At 40.0% G+C, this 17219-nt stretch overlaps 3 protein-coding genes across 5 annotated transcripts; 1 reads left to right on the top strand and 2 right to left on the bottom strand.

Annotated features, from left to right (window-relative positions):
• Window positions 1-720: 720 nt before the first annotated feature.
• LOC105383697 (rhodopsin, GQ-coupled) lies at window positions 721-4076 on the bottom strand. 3 transcript variants are annotated; one of them, XM_011553790.3, is made up of 8 exons: window positions 3759-4076; window positions 3271-3362; window positions 2903-3068; window positions 2654-2781; window positions 2079-2295; window positions 1826-1910; window positions 1271-1417; window positions 721-932 (listed from the first exon to the last, which is right to left on the bottom strand). In XM_011553790.3, exons 2-8 carry the CDS (start codon window positions 3350-3352, stop codon window positions 828-830), a joined length of 930 nt encoding a protein of 309 aa, XP_011552092.3. In that variant the 5' UTR covers window positions 3353-3362; window positions 3759-4076; the 3' UTR covers window positions 721-827. The 3 variants fall into 3 exon arrangements, with proteins under 3 accessions (XP_011552092.3, XP_037976941.2, XP_011552091.3); XM_038121013.2 differs by having other exon boundaries at window positions 3271-3466; window positions 3759-4072; XM_011553789.3 differs by lacking the exon at window positions 3759-4076 and having other exon boundaries at window positions 3271-3681.
• An 866-nt stretch (window positions 4077-4942) lies between these two features.
• Window positions 4943-8233, bottom strand: LOC105383724 (visual pigment-like receptor peropsin). The gene is made up of 7 exons (XM_011553819.3): window positions 7703-8233; window positions 7469-7631; window positions 7242-7369; window positions 6777-6999; window positions 6350-6434; window positions 5910-6056; window positions 4943-5248 (listed from the first exon to the last, which is right to left on the bottom strand). The coding sequence occupies exons 1-7, from the start codon at window positions 7797-7799 to the stop codon at window positions 5117-5119; spliced, it is 975 nt and encodes a 324-aa protein (XP_011552121.3). The 5' UTR covers window positions 7800-8233; the 3' UTR covers window positions 4943-5116.
• A 1049-nt stretch (window positions 8234-9282) lies between these two features.
• On the top strand, window positions 9283-16742 carry LOC105383723 (SET domain-containing protein SmydA-8). The gene is made up of 3 exons (XM_011553818.3): window positions 9283-10914; window positions 15774-15937; window positions 16456-16742. The coding sequence occupies exons 1-3, from the start codon at window positions 9747-9749 to the stop codon at window positions 16621-16623; spliced, it is 1500 nt and encodes a 499-aa protein (XP_011552120.3). The 5' UTR covers window positions 9283-9746; the 3' UTR covers window positions 16624-16742.
• The last annotated feature ends 477 nt before the right edge of the window (window positions 16743-17219 follow it).

The following is a 17219-nucleotide window of genomic DNA, read 5'->3' on the forward strand; positions in this document are numbered from 1 at the left end:
TGAAGTTACGTGTAATATAGTCAAACGTTCATAGTGTCACACTGGGGCCTCAAACAAATAAGAACTGCAACCAATTGATAATGATAATAATATGAAGCCTATTTTGTATAGTGTTAATTACTAGTTTTAGTTCATAATTTAACACACTATATTGTAATAGCATAAGTTTATTTCTGTGCACCTATGTACATTGAAAGAGCGTTGATAGCGCTCCTTGTAAGAGGCCTACTACATAATATGTCCAGCAGTGGACAATTATAGGTTGATGATGATGATGGTGTACATGAAACAGTCACAGTTCATAATGGCCTTATTGCGGACCAATGCTTGCGACGATGATGATGAGGTCCAACCACTGTATACTTATCAAGCAGAATTGATTTAGCTTGTGTGTGCATTATTTTTATCGTCGTATCGTAAGAATCATAATTAAGCAACTAAGTACACAAAAAGTTACCAAAAATCTTTTTAAATATTCTACTTGTTAATTTATCATTTTGTGTTCATACATATATTACCTATATCTTTGAGTAGAATATTTACTTGTAGTAGCATCTATAAATACGGACTGACTTAGATATTTCCAAACAGTAACGGCGTGCTGATAATTCTTCGTACAAATTTTGTTGTATCTTTATATTGTTATTATTCTTGCCATCGTATGTAATACGATACCATTGTACATAAATAAATATAACTATAAGTATATATAAACTTGACTGGAGTCAAATATAATATATTTCTTTGTTTTATTCATCTATTTCTATCACAAGAATTGCATTCCACTACGGTAAGGATAGAATATTTTTTATGATTATTTTAATAATTTAGTCGTCCTTGAGATGGGCCGGTTTGCCGAAGAGGCCGCGGGTCGCCTGGCGCACCTGCTCGTTGCTGCACAAGATGGTCAAAGCAATCGCTCCAGGGTTCAGCTGAAAAGTTATAAAATTACGAATTAGAGCCAAATGTTTTACAAACTTATGTAAATCATGGGAACGAATTGAGTTTTTGCTGCTCTACATTGCTTATTTATTACTACGGCTACACAATATTTTTTATTGCATGACAGCTCTCCGAAACTTCGTTTAGCAAGAGCCCATGGTATAATAATATGCAAGTGCCTATACAGATAAGACTGATAACTGATAACAGACGGACTACATCGCAGAAACTGCGTGCGGTTGTTGATTTCAGCCTAAGGAATAGTTACCTACTTTAAAAATAAAATACTCTAAAATCCTAGCTTACACTGACAGCACAATCAGCATACCTCAGATCCGAAGGCAGCGGCCAAGGCGAGCGCGCGCGGGGGCTGCGGCGCCGGCGCCCCCCACAGCTGAGGCACCACCGCCCAGGCCGTCGCCAGGAAAACGGGAGTCCAGCAAGCCACTGCCGCGAGGGTCAGCTTCACCGTCGTCTGGAATTATTGTGAAGATGATTAGTTAACGAGAGTTACGTTAGTTTGCGAGAGTCGTCAACGTCGTCTTGAAATATGGTGACGATGATTATATGAGCGCGCACTGACTTAAACACAGCTAGGGTAGGGTGTGGCGATGGTGAAAGGATTAGCCGATTAGAATAGTTGTCAGTCGCTGAATTGCAAGGGTGCGCCGAAGGTATATTGAAGGTACAGTTGATAAGTCACTATAGCTGGCTCTTTGAGCAGGAAGATTAAATACTGCAGTTTTATCCTGATAAAATTTATCAGAATATGGGTGAGTGTTAGTAGAATTTTTAAGATAAATTATAAAAATATTTTTCTTAAGTATTGGAAGTAATTTAAAAATAAAGTTACATTCATACAAGTAATGAACTCATGATGTACCTGAGTAAATAGCAGCTGGTTGCGGTGTTCTTCTTTATCGAAACACTTCTGTTCAATTGCAATGGCGTGGTACAGCATGTAGCCCCTGAAAATATACAACAGGCAATGTATAAATGAGTAAGTTGGTACTTCAAGAATGGCACAAAGTCGACTGTTTTGACAGTAGTATTCGGACAGAAAGAGACAAATGTCGACATTAGCTTAAAGTTCCTTTACGTTAACACAACATTAACATAGGTATTGTATAACTTACATGAAAAGAACAGGTTTCACGCTTTGGAAGAACAAGAGCGTAGCCATTAGATATTTCCCATAGTTCGTTGGCAAGACCAGGTCCAGGGCGCAGGAAGCGCAGGTGAAGTCCAGAGCGTAGGTGCCTCCGAAGATGAACGGCAGCAGGGAGTAGACGAAGGCGAAGGTCCAGCACAGGAAGTTGAAAAGCACGTAGTGGTACTTCGTCATTTCCCAGCCTGAAAGAGTGCATAAATATAAAATTATTACTCGTACCTATCGAAGTAAGTATCTACTTAGCATTTGACCTAGTTTTTAGTTTTAGTGGTATAGAATACATATTTACATTAGTTACATAGACGTAAGTAATATTTTTATTCCTAACGCGTGCTAATTACCGTGCATTACCACTTAACAATAGTCTAAATATTCCTTTAAATAAAGGAAGGGGTACTTTTCAAGCTGCATTGTATAACCAACAAGTATTAAAGGTAGCGTTACAAGAGAACCGCAGTGCCTGGTTAGATATTCACATCGCATATGCAAAAGTAAGAAGATAGATATTAAATTAGTTATTTAAATAGGGTTGTGCCTTACCATTCTTAACGTATTTGGCGTGGACGTATCTCTCGATGCACAGGTGGGTGACGGCTTCGATCTGGTACACACTCGCAAACTGCTTGAAGAATCCAAAGATAGGGCAAATGTCTGGGTTAAATAACCACCTGAAATACAAATAATGTAATAATAATAATAATAACTTCTAACAAACGTATGGTGTTACGTGTGTTAAGGTCCATAACTTAATGTGTTAAGGTCCATAACTTCATGTGTTAAGGTCCATACCTGCCACTAATAGCCGAAGCTCCGCTGAAGAGAAAGCCGAAGACCCAGGAGCGGACCAGCCCGGCGGCGCAGACGGTGCGGAGTCCCAGGAAGCTGCGCTCCTCCGTCAGAGAACTCTTCACCAGCGCCGCCACCACCAGCGCGCTCATGAAGAGAGAGAACACCCCTGCGGAGAGAATGTTGGGGATGTTAGATTGAGAGAGAAGAATAGTTGGGTTAGTATACTTATGAAATTACTAAATGCATTATTTTTAGTTAATTATTATTGCGAGTATCATCGAATCATAATATTTCGTAAAGTTGGTATTGATTAATTAGCACTGAGATGTGGTGACGCAATAAAATTATTACAAAACAAATATGGATACCTGTGATGTAAAGTCCATATCCCAATAGTTGTTGTGAGCCTTCATTGTAAATATCCCAGGAACAACGTTCAGCCGGTGACATTACAAAATAGCTGAGAGAAACCAAAATATCAAAAGACATAAAAATATCGAAAACTTTGAGTACTCTCATGCCCTTTGTAAGGAAATTCGCCGCAACGCAATAGATTTCTGAAAGCTGCTTGGATCAAAGTGCGTAGGAGGAGATATTACATTTTCAGTTTTCGAAATAGCAGAGATGTTTAACAATTAAAATAAAGAGCGCCAGCAAAATAGGTAAATAAACACAATTTGTCACTAATACTCTTCTGGGATGATGAATCTTTTAAGAAAAATCTGATGGATGGCGGCAGGAAGTACACCTCCATCAAAACTGACTAGCAAAATCAATTCTCTGACTCACTTTATGTTGACAAACACAACGCAACAGGATAACCAGATTCGCGGATATAAATAGAAGAAAAATGGACCTTAATTATCCGGGCTCAGAGTGAAAAGTTGTACGGTCAATGAAATGATGGAAGCCAGGGCGCATGCGTGGCCGGCTGATCTCTGAAAATGATCGGAGTACACTTGCAGCCGCAGCCTCGCGCTCGAGCCTCGACTCAGCGCCACACAATTACAGGATTACATTACAGTTTATACTTGAGTAGCTACATAATATAGGTGTATTCTCTCGTTCCTTAAGTCAAGTTATGTTCCGGTCTGGTTAACCGCTTTGTGTCCGCTGCGCAGTGTAGTTGTAATATTCCATTTACATCTCATGTACATGTGTGCAAACGTCAAAGGTTAAATCTTACCTGCTTACCATCACAGAACCTGGTTTACTATCTAGCATTTAAAGTAGTCAAGACGAATCATAGAAAAACCAAAATTCGATGGGGTTATCGTTCGGTCGTTAATTGTGCTTTAAGTTTTCCTAAAATAAAATAAATAAGTAAATAAAGTTATGAAAACTGAACTAAAAGATTGAGGCGAATACTTTGAATTTGTAAAATTTTATCTTTTAGTTCAGTTTTCATAATTTTATTTACAATTAGGTTAGGCTTCATTAGTTAAATGTTAATTTATATTATAACCTTGAATAAATGATTGAACAACAGTAAATAAATAAACTACTCGCCAAGAGGAACCAAATCCAAGCTCACTGAGGTTACTTTATTATGTTAAATTATTGAGTTCAGTAAAAAAATGCACTAAGTACTTTCTGAACTTCAATAAAAATTTTGTACTTCAGAACCTGTTATATCAGTGGGTATAAAAGTAGGAAGAAGAAACATAAATTATTTTATGCCCATTCTTTATACATATTTAAAGAACTTAGTATTTTTTCTTTCGCAATGATTTAATTTCCGCGGCCATGAAAAAGATTGGTTCCATAAATTTCAGGTAATTAATTGAAGATGCGAGGTGTAACTGAGCGTGGGCATGTGATGGCGTCATTCGCATCTGTTTGCATACACCAGCTCCGTGAAAATCCTTGAGTATACATACGTACTTACTCATATTAATATTTGTCAACTCTACATATAAATTAAAATATTTCAGATTATTATTATTAATGGTTCTTTGAACATTCCATCTGTGCTGCGTATTTATGTAAAATCGCGAACAACTTACGATTTTCGTAGGTACATAAAGGAAACAAACTCAGTAATTGATAAAAAATACTTTAATTAATTTAAAGCTCCTGTCTTCTTGATAACTTAGTCTTTGACCCACACCAGCCATCCAGCTTCCCGCCAGCGCGGGATTAGATTATGTCCGGCCGGATGTTCTTCATTTTCTTTGCAAACGGTGATCCAATGGCCGGTACCACGAGACGCTCCTATGCTCGGTGGAATCGCTTCGCTTTATCAGGCCGCAGCAGTGCGTAGTGTTTCCTCATGCGGCCCAGCAGGGCTGCTCGGAGTCGCTCGTTTCCCAGCAGATAGCATAGTACAGGGACGCTCGTTGCCGCCTGAATCATAATAAATCAAGGAATCAATAAAGACACAGAAAAGAGAGGTCTACAATTATTTTGACCTCGCAGATTGAGACTGATTTAATCGTTTTGTTTTTGGCAAACAAGCAATTGATTGCGCAAGGTGTTTTTATACAGACTTTAATTCAATATGAAATTTATTGGCACTTGCTAAATTGTTTTACTGATTGTATGATAAAGTAATTTCTTGGAAGTGATTGTATTATACCAAATCAGCACACATTACACATCCATGGGCGGTGATGGGCCTACAAGAAGAAGCACCACAACTCTCAATATCCTCATCCAGCCACTACCGGTTCCCTGATTAAAGTTCACCAATATAAATCAACATCCGCTACCTATGCTAACCCACCGCACTGTATAGAGCTTTCTCAAGTAACAATCAGCATCTTACCAACGAGTCGGTGGTAACATGATGCTTTCCCCCAGCCACGATTCTAATGCCTTGTACCTATATATGTATAATACGAACACTGACTTGCAGAAATGAACTTTAAGTTAATGTCGTCCTTAAATGTATTGCTGCCTTGATTTGACAGTATATGGGTAGAAAGAGACACATTGATTTAATGTCGACATTAGCTTAAGGTTCCTGTCTGCAACTCAGCAAAAGTTCCTCAAATCCAAGCCCTACCTCAGCAGCAGCGGGCGCGACGACGGCGAGGGCGGGCGGCACGTGCAGCCGGTAGCCGTACACCAGCAGCGGCGCCCACTGCCACGCCGCCAGCACGGCCGACGGCAGCCACAGGACCAGCGTCGTCACGCACACCCCGTGCAGAGTCTGGAATAGCGTTTGTGGTATAATTACTGCCAGTTTCAATGACTCTAATTACCGATTACGGGTTAGTTACTTTCATTACATTTTTACAGTTTCTAACTTTTAAAATAGTATGAAAGTAACTACCAGTCATCGGTAGATAGAGTTATTGAAACTGGCAGTTAAGCTTCTGGATCTGTGTTTCATTCTCTGGTCTCTTCTGTATTAGGTACAGATGAAGATGCTCCAAAAGTACTTCCTAGTCAGCGTACTGTTGCAAATGTGTGTGATGCAGGATTATATTATTAGTTTCTCACCTTAGTAAGACTACGGAAGTCTTTTTGTTGTTCCCCTTTGTAGTATCTCTTTTCTAGCGGTATTGTCCTGATAATGAAGTAAAATCTGAAAAATAAATGGGATTGATGAATGAGGATGACATTTTATCAATTACTGAAATAAAGGCACATAATATTGAACACATCAGGCACTAATGAAGTTGCTAAAGGCTGCGTAGCAGTATACAATCGGCGTTGAAGTTGTCGAGTCATCGAATGCACACAACGATGACGCAAATATTGGGTTAATTACGTTCTCCGGACCCCTCAACCTCAGCTGTAGTAGCTGCATGACGCAGTCAGAGAAAAGAGAATTGTTACAGAACTTGGTAGAGCCATTATCCAGAAATGGAGGCCTATCGGCTGATGATGATAACGATTAAAATCCACAATTATCTTGCATACTTACATAATGAAAATAGGTAATAAGCCACCGAGTATAAGTAAAAGTATGCTGAAGCCGAGCTGCTTGGCACCGGAGAGCAGCGAGGGCCAGAGGAAGGTGCAGACAGTGCTGGTGACGTCACACGAGTAGACCCCGTAGCCGAACAGCGGCGGCGTGGCGAGCACCACCGCCGCCGCCCAGCACACGCCCACCAGCAGCCAGTGGAAGAACAGGCTCATCTCTTGCTCTGGAAGAGGGAATTTTTCAGGCCTTCATTCTTGAAATGAAAGGTGCAGTCAGCTGCATAAGTACAAACTTATAAGCATAATTCTGTACACTTTTGTACCTTTTTAATCTGAAACCGCCTATCAATTAATTGAAACATTGACGGTTCGTCAATTCAACAAGGTACAGAAGTGCATAGATACTTATGCAGCTGACCGTACATTTGTGTAAAAATTGAGGTTTCAGTTATTAAATAATACTTGCCATATTTAAAGCCTTTAACTTGAAAATATCTTTCCAAGGAAATAACGACCAGTGCCACCATTTGAAATACACCAATAAACTGATTCACGAATGCATACAACTGGCAGCATGACGACCCGAATAGCCATCTGGAAATTAGAAGTGATGCGTTGTAGCAATCATTTACGATATGATTAATTAGTCGAAAATTATGTTAGACTGTTATAAATGTTTCCGAAATTCGTTACCTCTTGGCTAATGCTGATGAGCTCGCGAATGGAAATGCCAGCAGGTTTCTGGCAAGTGACGCCGTACAAAGGTTAAGCACTAGTATGTGGCTCCTCAGGGTCAGGAGGTGACTGTGGATGAATGTGGCGAACAGCCAACCGTTGAGCAGCACCCCGAACGTACCTGCAACACACCGCCAACGATATCATGCCAGATCTCACAACTTCCATATTGGGCCACTTGGTGAAACCTACCGAAAACTATGAGGCAACCGCCGAGTAAGGTTTTGTAGGAGCTATCGAAGTAATACCAGGGGCAGTCGTCTTCATAGTAGTCGTACACTGTCTGCATAGTGCAGAGGGCACTGTGATCGGTTCGTCACGGACAATTTTGCACCAGGATTGTTCTGTTGAAGTTTTCACGTCACACATTTAGTTTTAAGGATTGGTACTGGCAGGTGAAGCGTCCACTTAGGTGGAGTGGTCACAGAGACTGGTCAGGTTGTCGAACCAGGCCGGTACTGGCACAAAGGGCGGCTCGGGTTTCCATTGTGGGCGCTGCTGTTGTACGTGATATCGGGGGCGTGAAGAGTCCTGCTACCTGCAGTGCTGGAGCTACTCGCCGCCAGTGTAGCGACAGAGATAGACATAGTCTAGTTTTGTTGTTTCGCGCTTCCGCATTATCTGAATCTGAGATTTGATAATTGAACCCAATTATATGTAGAGTTACATACATTTAAAACAAGTAAGTAAGTATGTAGAGTACTAGGTACATTTAAAAACTTGCAATTTAGTAATGTGTATATTTGATTTTTCCTATATCTACTGCTAATATAAGTCACTCACTTATGTACCTATAGTATAGTATACCTTTAGTGGATTAAATAAATCTAAGTGTATATTTCCTGACCATGAACATCACTTCTTTAAAAAAACTATATTTCGAAGCGCTATTGCGGTAATCGAATTTACACGTATACCGACCGATCATGTCATGACAATTCTCCGAAACTTCGTATCACTCCTGCAAGTACTTAGGTCCTCTGTAACACATAATGTGCTTGTAGAGCAACCTGATCTTGAAAATCTATCTTTTCACTTCGTATACTGACTGCTTCACTATGTGTGTGTGTTACCTGCTTAGTTAAAGATAATTTTGGATACTTCTAACCAGAACACTCAAACTTACAGCCAAAAACCAATTAGTATTTCGCGACTAAATAATAATAGCGACAGATCAGCGAGGCACTCCTTTGAAGTAAAACTAATACATTTTAATCTGAAGTCTGAAACAGACCAGCCAGTATTTTTTCGGTCGTCTAGTTTTAGAAACATAATTATACCTACAATCAAATAATATAAACAGTACTCGGAAGTACTTACCTACGTGTCTAGGTCATTGCTGAAAAAGCTATTTACGCTCGGGGTTTCTCAGAAGGATCGCTTCAGAAATGAGGTAGGCAAAGGTATCGTATCTAATTCGTAAGAGAACTTAAGTATGTACTTACATTAAACTAGTTCGTAAAATGTAAATGCTCAAATGGCTGTAGGCCGGTCATAAATTGTTTAGCTAGAAACATCATTATCGTTAAGAGCGATCTCTTTCAGGCAACCAGGGAGAACCTGGGGCAATAATTAAAGTTATAGTTAAAAAGTAAGTTTTAATTTATAGTCCTTTTTATTACCGACCTTCTCTTAAATTAACAATATGGTAACCTATGTAATACATGAAAAAGTTCTAAGTATATGCTGCATAAATACTTAGATAGCACCTTGGTTGTGCAATAACAAATTGTTATTGTTTCAATATTTTCCTGTCAGCCATTGTTTTATTATTCACTATACCTACGTAAATAATATCAGTTTACTCGATTTGCTAGAATGTGTACACAGCGTCTACCTGGGCTTATGCACAAATTTTAAACAAGTCTCAGTGAATTTAAAAATAGCAATCTACCGGCTTGTAGCAAACATTTCCCACATGTCACGGCTTCGTCTCTCACAGTCCACGCCCGGCGCACCGGCCACCACCTACCACCTGGATTAGAAAGAAACTATAATTATCAAACGTTGACAACATTCATTAATTATAAAATACGAGTGGTTGGCAGCTAACGCGAAGTGAAATTCATCTGTAACGACTTCCCTCTGTGCTCGCAGTGTGTTTAATTACGGAGCATCTAACTCGCTTTTGGCCATGTAATTTATCAAATGTCAACTGAGTATCTGCGTTATCACAGCCGATGTTTATATTTGTATCGGGAACTGAGTGCAGTGCGGAGAGCGGAGCCGCGGCAGGATGTTGCCGATGGAGCAATTGTCGGCGCTCATACAGGAGCACCTCGGGCAGGGCTGGGACCCGGCGCCCGGCGCGGCCGCGTGGGTCGCCGGCGAGTCCGCACTGGGCGGCCGCGGCCTGCTCGCCGTCCGGGACATCGCGCCGGGCCAGGTGCTGTTTGTGGACCACCCGCTGCTCTGCGGACCGCGCTCCGGGACCAACATACACCGAGGATGCACCGTCTGTTCCAAAATAAATGACCAAACTTCCTTCAAGTGTCCAAAGTGTAGTTTGTTATTGTGTTCCGAAGAGTGTCAGAGTTCAACGGCGCATCACAATGACTGTGCCCTCATTACGCGCTGGCCCAATAAAGTACCCATCGAGGAAGTCGACGATACGCTGCTATCGAGAGCGCTTACTTCAATAAGGGCCCTGCTCCTCGATGAAAAGAGTCGGCAATTCTTGTGTTCGCTACAGGCACACTTTCAGCCTCCCCATGGAAATGAAGTGAGGGATCTCAGTAAATACTTCGACATTCCTAAAGAAGAAGAAAAGCTAATGATTCTGGCTTCCTGTGTTCTTGACGCAAACGCGTACCAAATATCGAATCAGTACGGCGAAGGGGACATGCACAAGAGAGGTTTATACCCGGTAGCGAGTTTGATGAACCACGACTGTGTCCCGAACACTCGGCACGCGTTCAACAGTGACTTCCACATGATAGTGATAGCGGTGAAGGCGATCCCGGCGGGCGCGGAGCTGTGCACGTGCTACACGGGGCTGCTGTGGGGCACGCCGGCGCGGCGCGTGCACCTCGCCAAGACCAAGCACTTCCTGTGCGCGTGCGCGCGCTGCGCCGACCCCTTCGAGCGCGGCACGCTGCTGGCGGCGCTCAAGTGCTTCCAGGCGGAGTGCGGGGGGCTGCTGCTGCCCGCGCGCCCGCTGCAGGCCGCCGCGCCCTGGCGCTGCATGGAGTGCGACCTACAAGTCCCCGCTAGCAACGTTGCCGATGTACAAAGAGCTCTCGGCAGTTTAGTGTCAACTGTGGACCTGGAGGACGTCGATGGATTAGAGAAGTTTCTGCTGGAACGGATAACCAAATTCATTCCGAAGACGAATCAGATAGTGTTGGACATCGAGTGTCGGCTGATCTGGCTGCTCGGCGAGAAGGACGGACTGCGCTGGCATGGTAAGAGATTATTTGTAAAGATACTTTATATGTATACTTACAAATTAGTTACAAAAGTATCTTAGTTATTCCTACAATGTATTATGGCTTATGACGTTCTGTTAATGATTGTTGCGGTGAACTATAAATTAAGAGTTGCTCATGAACATTCGTTTATTTAATTCTATTCTATAAAATCATATTAAATTATGAACTCATTTTACAAATAAGTACTTACTTATACCTACTCAAGTAAATTTATGCAGATTTATTAATAAGTACCTAAGTACTTATTTAACAAAGTTCCTGTCATAATAAATTTTACTTGAAATAAGTTTAGTTTTTTTTACAATGTTGTTACAAAAACTTGATCCAACTAATATTTCTATCTTTGAATAACTTTATAAAACTCTGTCAAATGATGCTTATTAAACGTAATTAGCAAAGATAGATAGAGTATATTTATGCGAAAACAGAATTAACTCACTTTTTAATAACATAAGACCTATCTATAATTCTACATACGTACATAGCGGTAAAATCATAACCCCCCATTTTGCTGCGCTGTGGCCGTAAAAATTTGGCCTACATAATGCCACTTTGTCGGCAGTTTGCGACAACATAAATCATACAGCGAAATAAACATGAAGAACGCCAATAAACCCGTAGCTCTATGTCGCTAGTTTAAAATTAGATTCTACAGAACAATGAAGTACAAACTGAGACGTCGCGTTGTTCTATTATAAGATTACCTCTGATAGCTTCTGGTTTCTTTCCTCTAACAAATTGGAGCTGTCGGACAGACCATAATCTATAAAGGTACGAGGTTCTGAGGCTGGCATAAATAAATAAGTTCTTAAACTAGGCGTTGAGCCGATGTTGTTGACTAATTGTATAAGTACTTAGTACTTATACCTATAATCACTGTTTAGAAAATATGAGGGATAACTTCTAACTTCCTTCTGCGTCATAGAGTAGGGTTTGTCGTTTGTCACCGTTTGGGAAAGGTGATTTTACTGTAAAATCACCTTTCCCAAACGGTTTTCTATTGATATACCAACGTATATACGTATACCAACCTAAACATAGTATACCGTATACTATACTATACGGTATACTATGTTTAGCTTGGTATACGTATAAATATACGTTGGTTTATCAATAGAGTTAGCATTTACGTATTGTGAAGATTAGCAGAGTTAGCATTTTCAGCTGAAATTAAAACATGACTCGAAGTAGGCACTTAATGAAAACAAGTGAACATTACACAACAAAAATGTTGTACATTTTAACACGAAATTCCCACGAAAAGTATTGATAATATCATATTTTCATCTTCCTTACACTCAGGCATCCTTCTTACTTAGCACTTTAACTACGAGACAGAAACCGTAAGAGCAACATAATATATATACTTCATATAATAATATGCTGTCCGTATTCTACATGCAGGATCGCCCGTGCCATCAGACCTCATGTTTCATTGAGTAGGTAGAGGGTCACTTTACTTACTTACGTAGATTCTACTGAAAGACCTTGCTCGAGGTGGTGTAGGGTTTCTAGGACAAACTGCGGTTTTTGTTATTTATTTCAAGGTGCTCCTATTACCCTACATATTAAAACATATTATCATCATCGTCAACATCGGCCCGTAATCGTCAATTACCCCCTAAGTGTTCAGAATTACCCTAAGTCACCCCCTTTCCGCTTAGTTATACCCTTTATGCAAAACCCTGTAGGTATATCTAAAAAATATCAATAGCTAACTACTTAACACTTTAATGTTTACCTAGATACATTATGTACTACCATTGCCCAATTGCTATTTACATTTAATACATTTCAGTTACATCACAATGGAAGTCTATTTTCATTGTGGCGGTCGATAAGACGCAAATACAGTTGGGATACTTACTCGTATACATTTAGGAAAATAATTGATAGGTACCTATGTAGGATACATTTTATTTACTGTTTTCAAAAATGCTCTAAGTAGTGCTTGGTAATTAACGTTACTGAAATTGGTATATTTTTATAACACATTTTTATACAGATAAAGTAGTTTAGTTATTAATAGAATTACGTGTGATACTTACCCCCCAGCCTGCTGAACTACGTAACTATCTTCTTGCAATAAATATATATATATTAATATTAATAAGGTAGCCAGCAGAAGTGCTTGAATGAGGATACAGAGTGAGCGTTGTGGCGATATTGGAACAAGGCCTTTGAGCAGCATGCAGTGATGACAACCTATTCAACATCCAATCCCTTTAATAATCATAATTTTATATAGTTTGTACAAAACTTTGTAGCCTCACCTTACCTATTCCACGGAACATTTAAGTACCTACGTACCTACGCTTTTATAGAAACGTGTATAGAACAATGGGCACGCGCTCTAGGCGCCTGTGCAATCTGCATTTGTTGCGCGCACGCAACGACGCGCAACTGGGTCGCGGCGCCAAGGCGACTGCCGCGCACTGCCACTGCCAGTTGTAGCACAGTGGCACCCTACTTGTATACTTATGTGGTGTTGTTTGTGTTACAATTGTTATGATGTGACCCGAGGTGTCCAAATTTTCTTCCGCTTTCGGTCAGCGTTACTTGTAGTTACTTAGTGATTATGCCAGGGTGGTAGAGTGATAGTAATCTGCGAAGTTAGTAGAGTCATAATAAGTCGTAATAAGTAGAGTAATTGTTACAAAATTAGCGTTATTTATACTCTTATTATGGCTAAGTAAGGTAGGTCTTTATGTTTAATCTTCATAGCAGGATGGTAGGCCACGTAACCATGTCTAACTGACCCTCAAGAATGCGAGATGAGATGGTAAATTGGGCTTCAATTTAGATAACTATTACTGACATAATAACGAATGCTGTACTCATATCAAGTTAGATATTATTTACCTATTGTGAATATGACGACAGAGTCAGTTACGATTTACGACTTCCCATTCGGAGCGTCGACAGCGTGGCGGAATTAGGTCATAGGTACTTATATAGGTACTTAGGTAGCACCTAAGTCCGGATGGTGCCGTGGTTAGTGACTCTGACTGTTATTCAGAGGGTCTCGAGATCGATTTCCTCCGGCCAGGGTAGATATTTGTTTAAAGACAGATATTTGCGCACGGGTGTTGTGTGTGGGGCCCCTTGCACCAACTAATAAAATCTAGATTTAGTGTCAAATGTCGATTTAAGAAACGTCAGTCCATATAAAATTTGACACTAAATCGAGATTTAACACTAAATCTAGATTTAATATGTTTCTGCAAGTGGCCCTTAATGTGTGTGAGAATGCCAAATTCTCAGCTCGGATAAGAAGCGTATACATAAGTAGAGGCAGGTACTGCATAATTCCGCATCGCATAATCTTTGTTCCGTTGCTCAGTCACACATTTTGGGACAATTGCGCACTTCATTCACAGAAATCGTATTTATTAACCTTAAATAAGGTATGTAGATAGATCGAGATACAAAGCCAGAGCGGTTCAGAATAGAGTGTGGCTCGCTGTGTGCACTGCGCAACAAGTCAATAAAATCGAGGGTTATAATGTAGTGAGGGGCAGTAGTATTGACCAGCTCGGCATGGGTGCCGCTGCGAGGAACGCGCGCCCGCACGTCGTGGCCAGGTGGATCTGTCTGCCGCTCCCGTGCGTATCTCCGCCATCTTCCATTCATAAATGTAGTTTATTGCACCTCGCACCCAATTATTGCACTCCGATGTGACGCGTATGAGTTATGCACGCGTAGTGTCAAAACCGTGACGCTTTGGCAGTGAATGTGTACCTTTAGTGTGATGAATGGGACAAGTAATGTGATGTGTGATTGTGATATGTTTATTGGCTTAATTTTTATACAATCTTAGTGTGAATTTGAGGTAGTTCGGCCGATCACAATGTAATATTTATTGTTTTGGCGGCGTGCCGTGTGCGTATAGAAATCGAAGGTCTGGTGCACCACTCTGCCAAGGTATTTCAATGGCTATGCCAAAGTCTTACGAAGAACGAATTGAACGTGTTAATAACCTAGTATTGTAACCACTAATTGGTCTTTGTTCTTGGTCGGTGGTATTCATAAAATATTTTAAATATACGTACGTAGGTTAGGTTGATTTGAAGGATTAGTGGCCTTATTTCGTGGTAGTAAAAATGTTACTGTAATTTGGAGGCATTTTCATATATTTTTTTCATTTACATGTGTGCGTATCACCTAGGTATAAGTGGTAACGTCTTGATACGCAAGCAAGTCAAGTGTGTCGCGAGCGCAGAATTGATAGATCCTTCTTATAATTTTATATCAAAATATTAAATTTATTAAATTCCATTTCAAATTACTTATCACAAATTAAAATCATAGCTAAATAAATATACATAATTTACAAAAATCAGAAAGAGAGTTTTGCACTAGCAAAACCGGATCCGGAAACCGCATACATGTAAATAGAACTTTATGGAGAACCGGAAATATGAATGAATGAAAGAACAAATAGATTCCTGTGTTTCAAAATCAATTTCCAAGTACATAGGTCATACCCATAGAAGGACCGGAACCGGAAACCGCATAGAAGTAATTAAAACTTTATGGAAAACCGGAAATAAGAATGAATGAAAGAACAAATGAAATCCTGTGTTTCAAAATCAACTTCCAAGTACATAAGGCAGACCCAGATAAGTTATAAAACATCATGGATAAAACAACTTTATGACCAGACCATAATAATTACTCCTTTATAGTATAGTATAGTATAGTAGGCTAGATAGGGTTAGACCTTCTCGTTTTCTCGTAAGATAAATACTAATATTCCTTGAGTTAGACCATTAGACTCCATAAATCCTCCTTGGCAACCAACTAACAATCATTATTCCGGGCACCCACAGAGCTGTCGGAACAACGGCTGTCGCTGAAGGAGAGGCTATGCCGCGGCGCGCTGCGCACGCTGGCGGCGCTGGGCGCGGGCGACGCCTACCTGCGCGGCCTGCTGCTGTACCACCTGCACGCCGCGCTGGCCGAGCGCGCCAGGCGGGCGCCACTCCTGTATGAGGTTAGTGCACTATTTGTGAAATTGATGTGAGTTGAGAATGGGACTGTCGGTCGCTCTCATTTCTAATAGCAAGGATATAGGTGGAAACTTGTTAAACGTATTTTATACTTAGTCTTAATTAATGTATTCTTGTTATATAGTTAAGATTTCCTACAAAAATAAAATAAAATAAAAAATAAATAAAATAAAATAAGGAAGCCATTAAAAAGTATAATGATAAAAAGGATTTACATTATTATACTTTCATGGTGTACCTCTACTTAGGTAGGCAACGCTTTTGCCAGAAATAAGTTACTTACAAAAAAAAACTGAAGATAGGCAGGTATATGTTACGCAAAAAGTAAAAACACTGTACCTACTAGGTACTTTTAGAATTTAATTAAGTAGTTACAATAAAAGTCATATCAATGGCATGAAGTAAGAAAGAGGCAGAACTAACTAATTTATATTTAAATCTATAATAGGAAATTAGGAAGACTAGCAGCTATGTTAATAATTAATTATGCTTTATTTGGCAGGAACTGAAGCCGGAGATCGAGAGCACGATAGAGCAAGCGTACAACATCCTGAAGGACGGCATCTCGGGCCCGCCAGACCTGGAGCTGCGGCGCCGCTACCTCGGCCCCGCCGCCGCCGACAAACCACGGGAGGAACGCTTCTTCATTCTAGACAATAAATCATTATGAGCTTGGAGAGCAAGCTGATTAAAACTAAATATATATATACCTACCTACTTATTATGTTTTATGCATTATATTTCCAGCCCTAGGTATAATTATGGAATGGGATTCATTTTTTTCAACTTAGATAGAAATAAAGATGAAATTAGTTTATTTGTAAATAAGTAATATACAGTTACAGTCAAAATAAACGGTTAGGTGTAATAAAAAACCTACCTACTAATAAATATTTCTTAAATTACCTACCTACTAAATCTTTTTTAAATCAGGTTGGAATCCTTTTTACCACACCCGAGTCCGCGTTGTTCTACCACCACTCTACAGTACCTCTCTATATAGGTAAGGTGAAGTGCGGTAATTGCAACTAAAAATATTGAAGTCGTAACTTCATCATCTGATAATTCTTTATATATAAGGAAATAGTATTACTGTAAAATCATGCCAAAGTCAAAATTTTATGTAGATTTTATTCTACTATCATGACAAAGAAAAACTCTGAAGAATAAAGAGCTATTGCCAAAAGTTCCGGCAAAGGCAGAAATAGTTGCAATTACCCCTCCTGGCGGGTAATTGCAACTAATCGTTTTATCTCCATATTTTTC

Source organism: Plutella xylostella, chromosome 4 (genome assembly GCF_932276165.1).
Source record: "Plutella xylostella chromosome 4, ilPluXylo3.1, whole genome shotgun sequence".
Classification (NCBI taxonomy): Eukaryota; Metazoa; Arthropoda; class Insecta; order Lepidoptera; family Plutellidae; genus Plutella; species Plutella xylostella.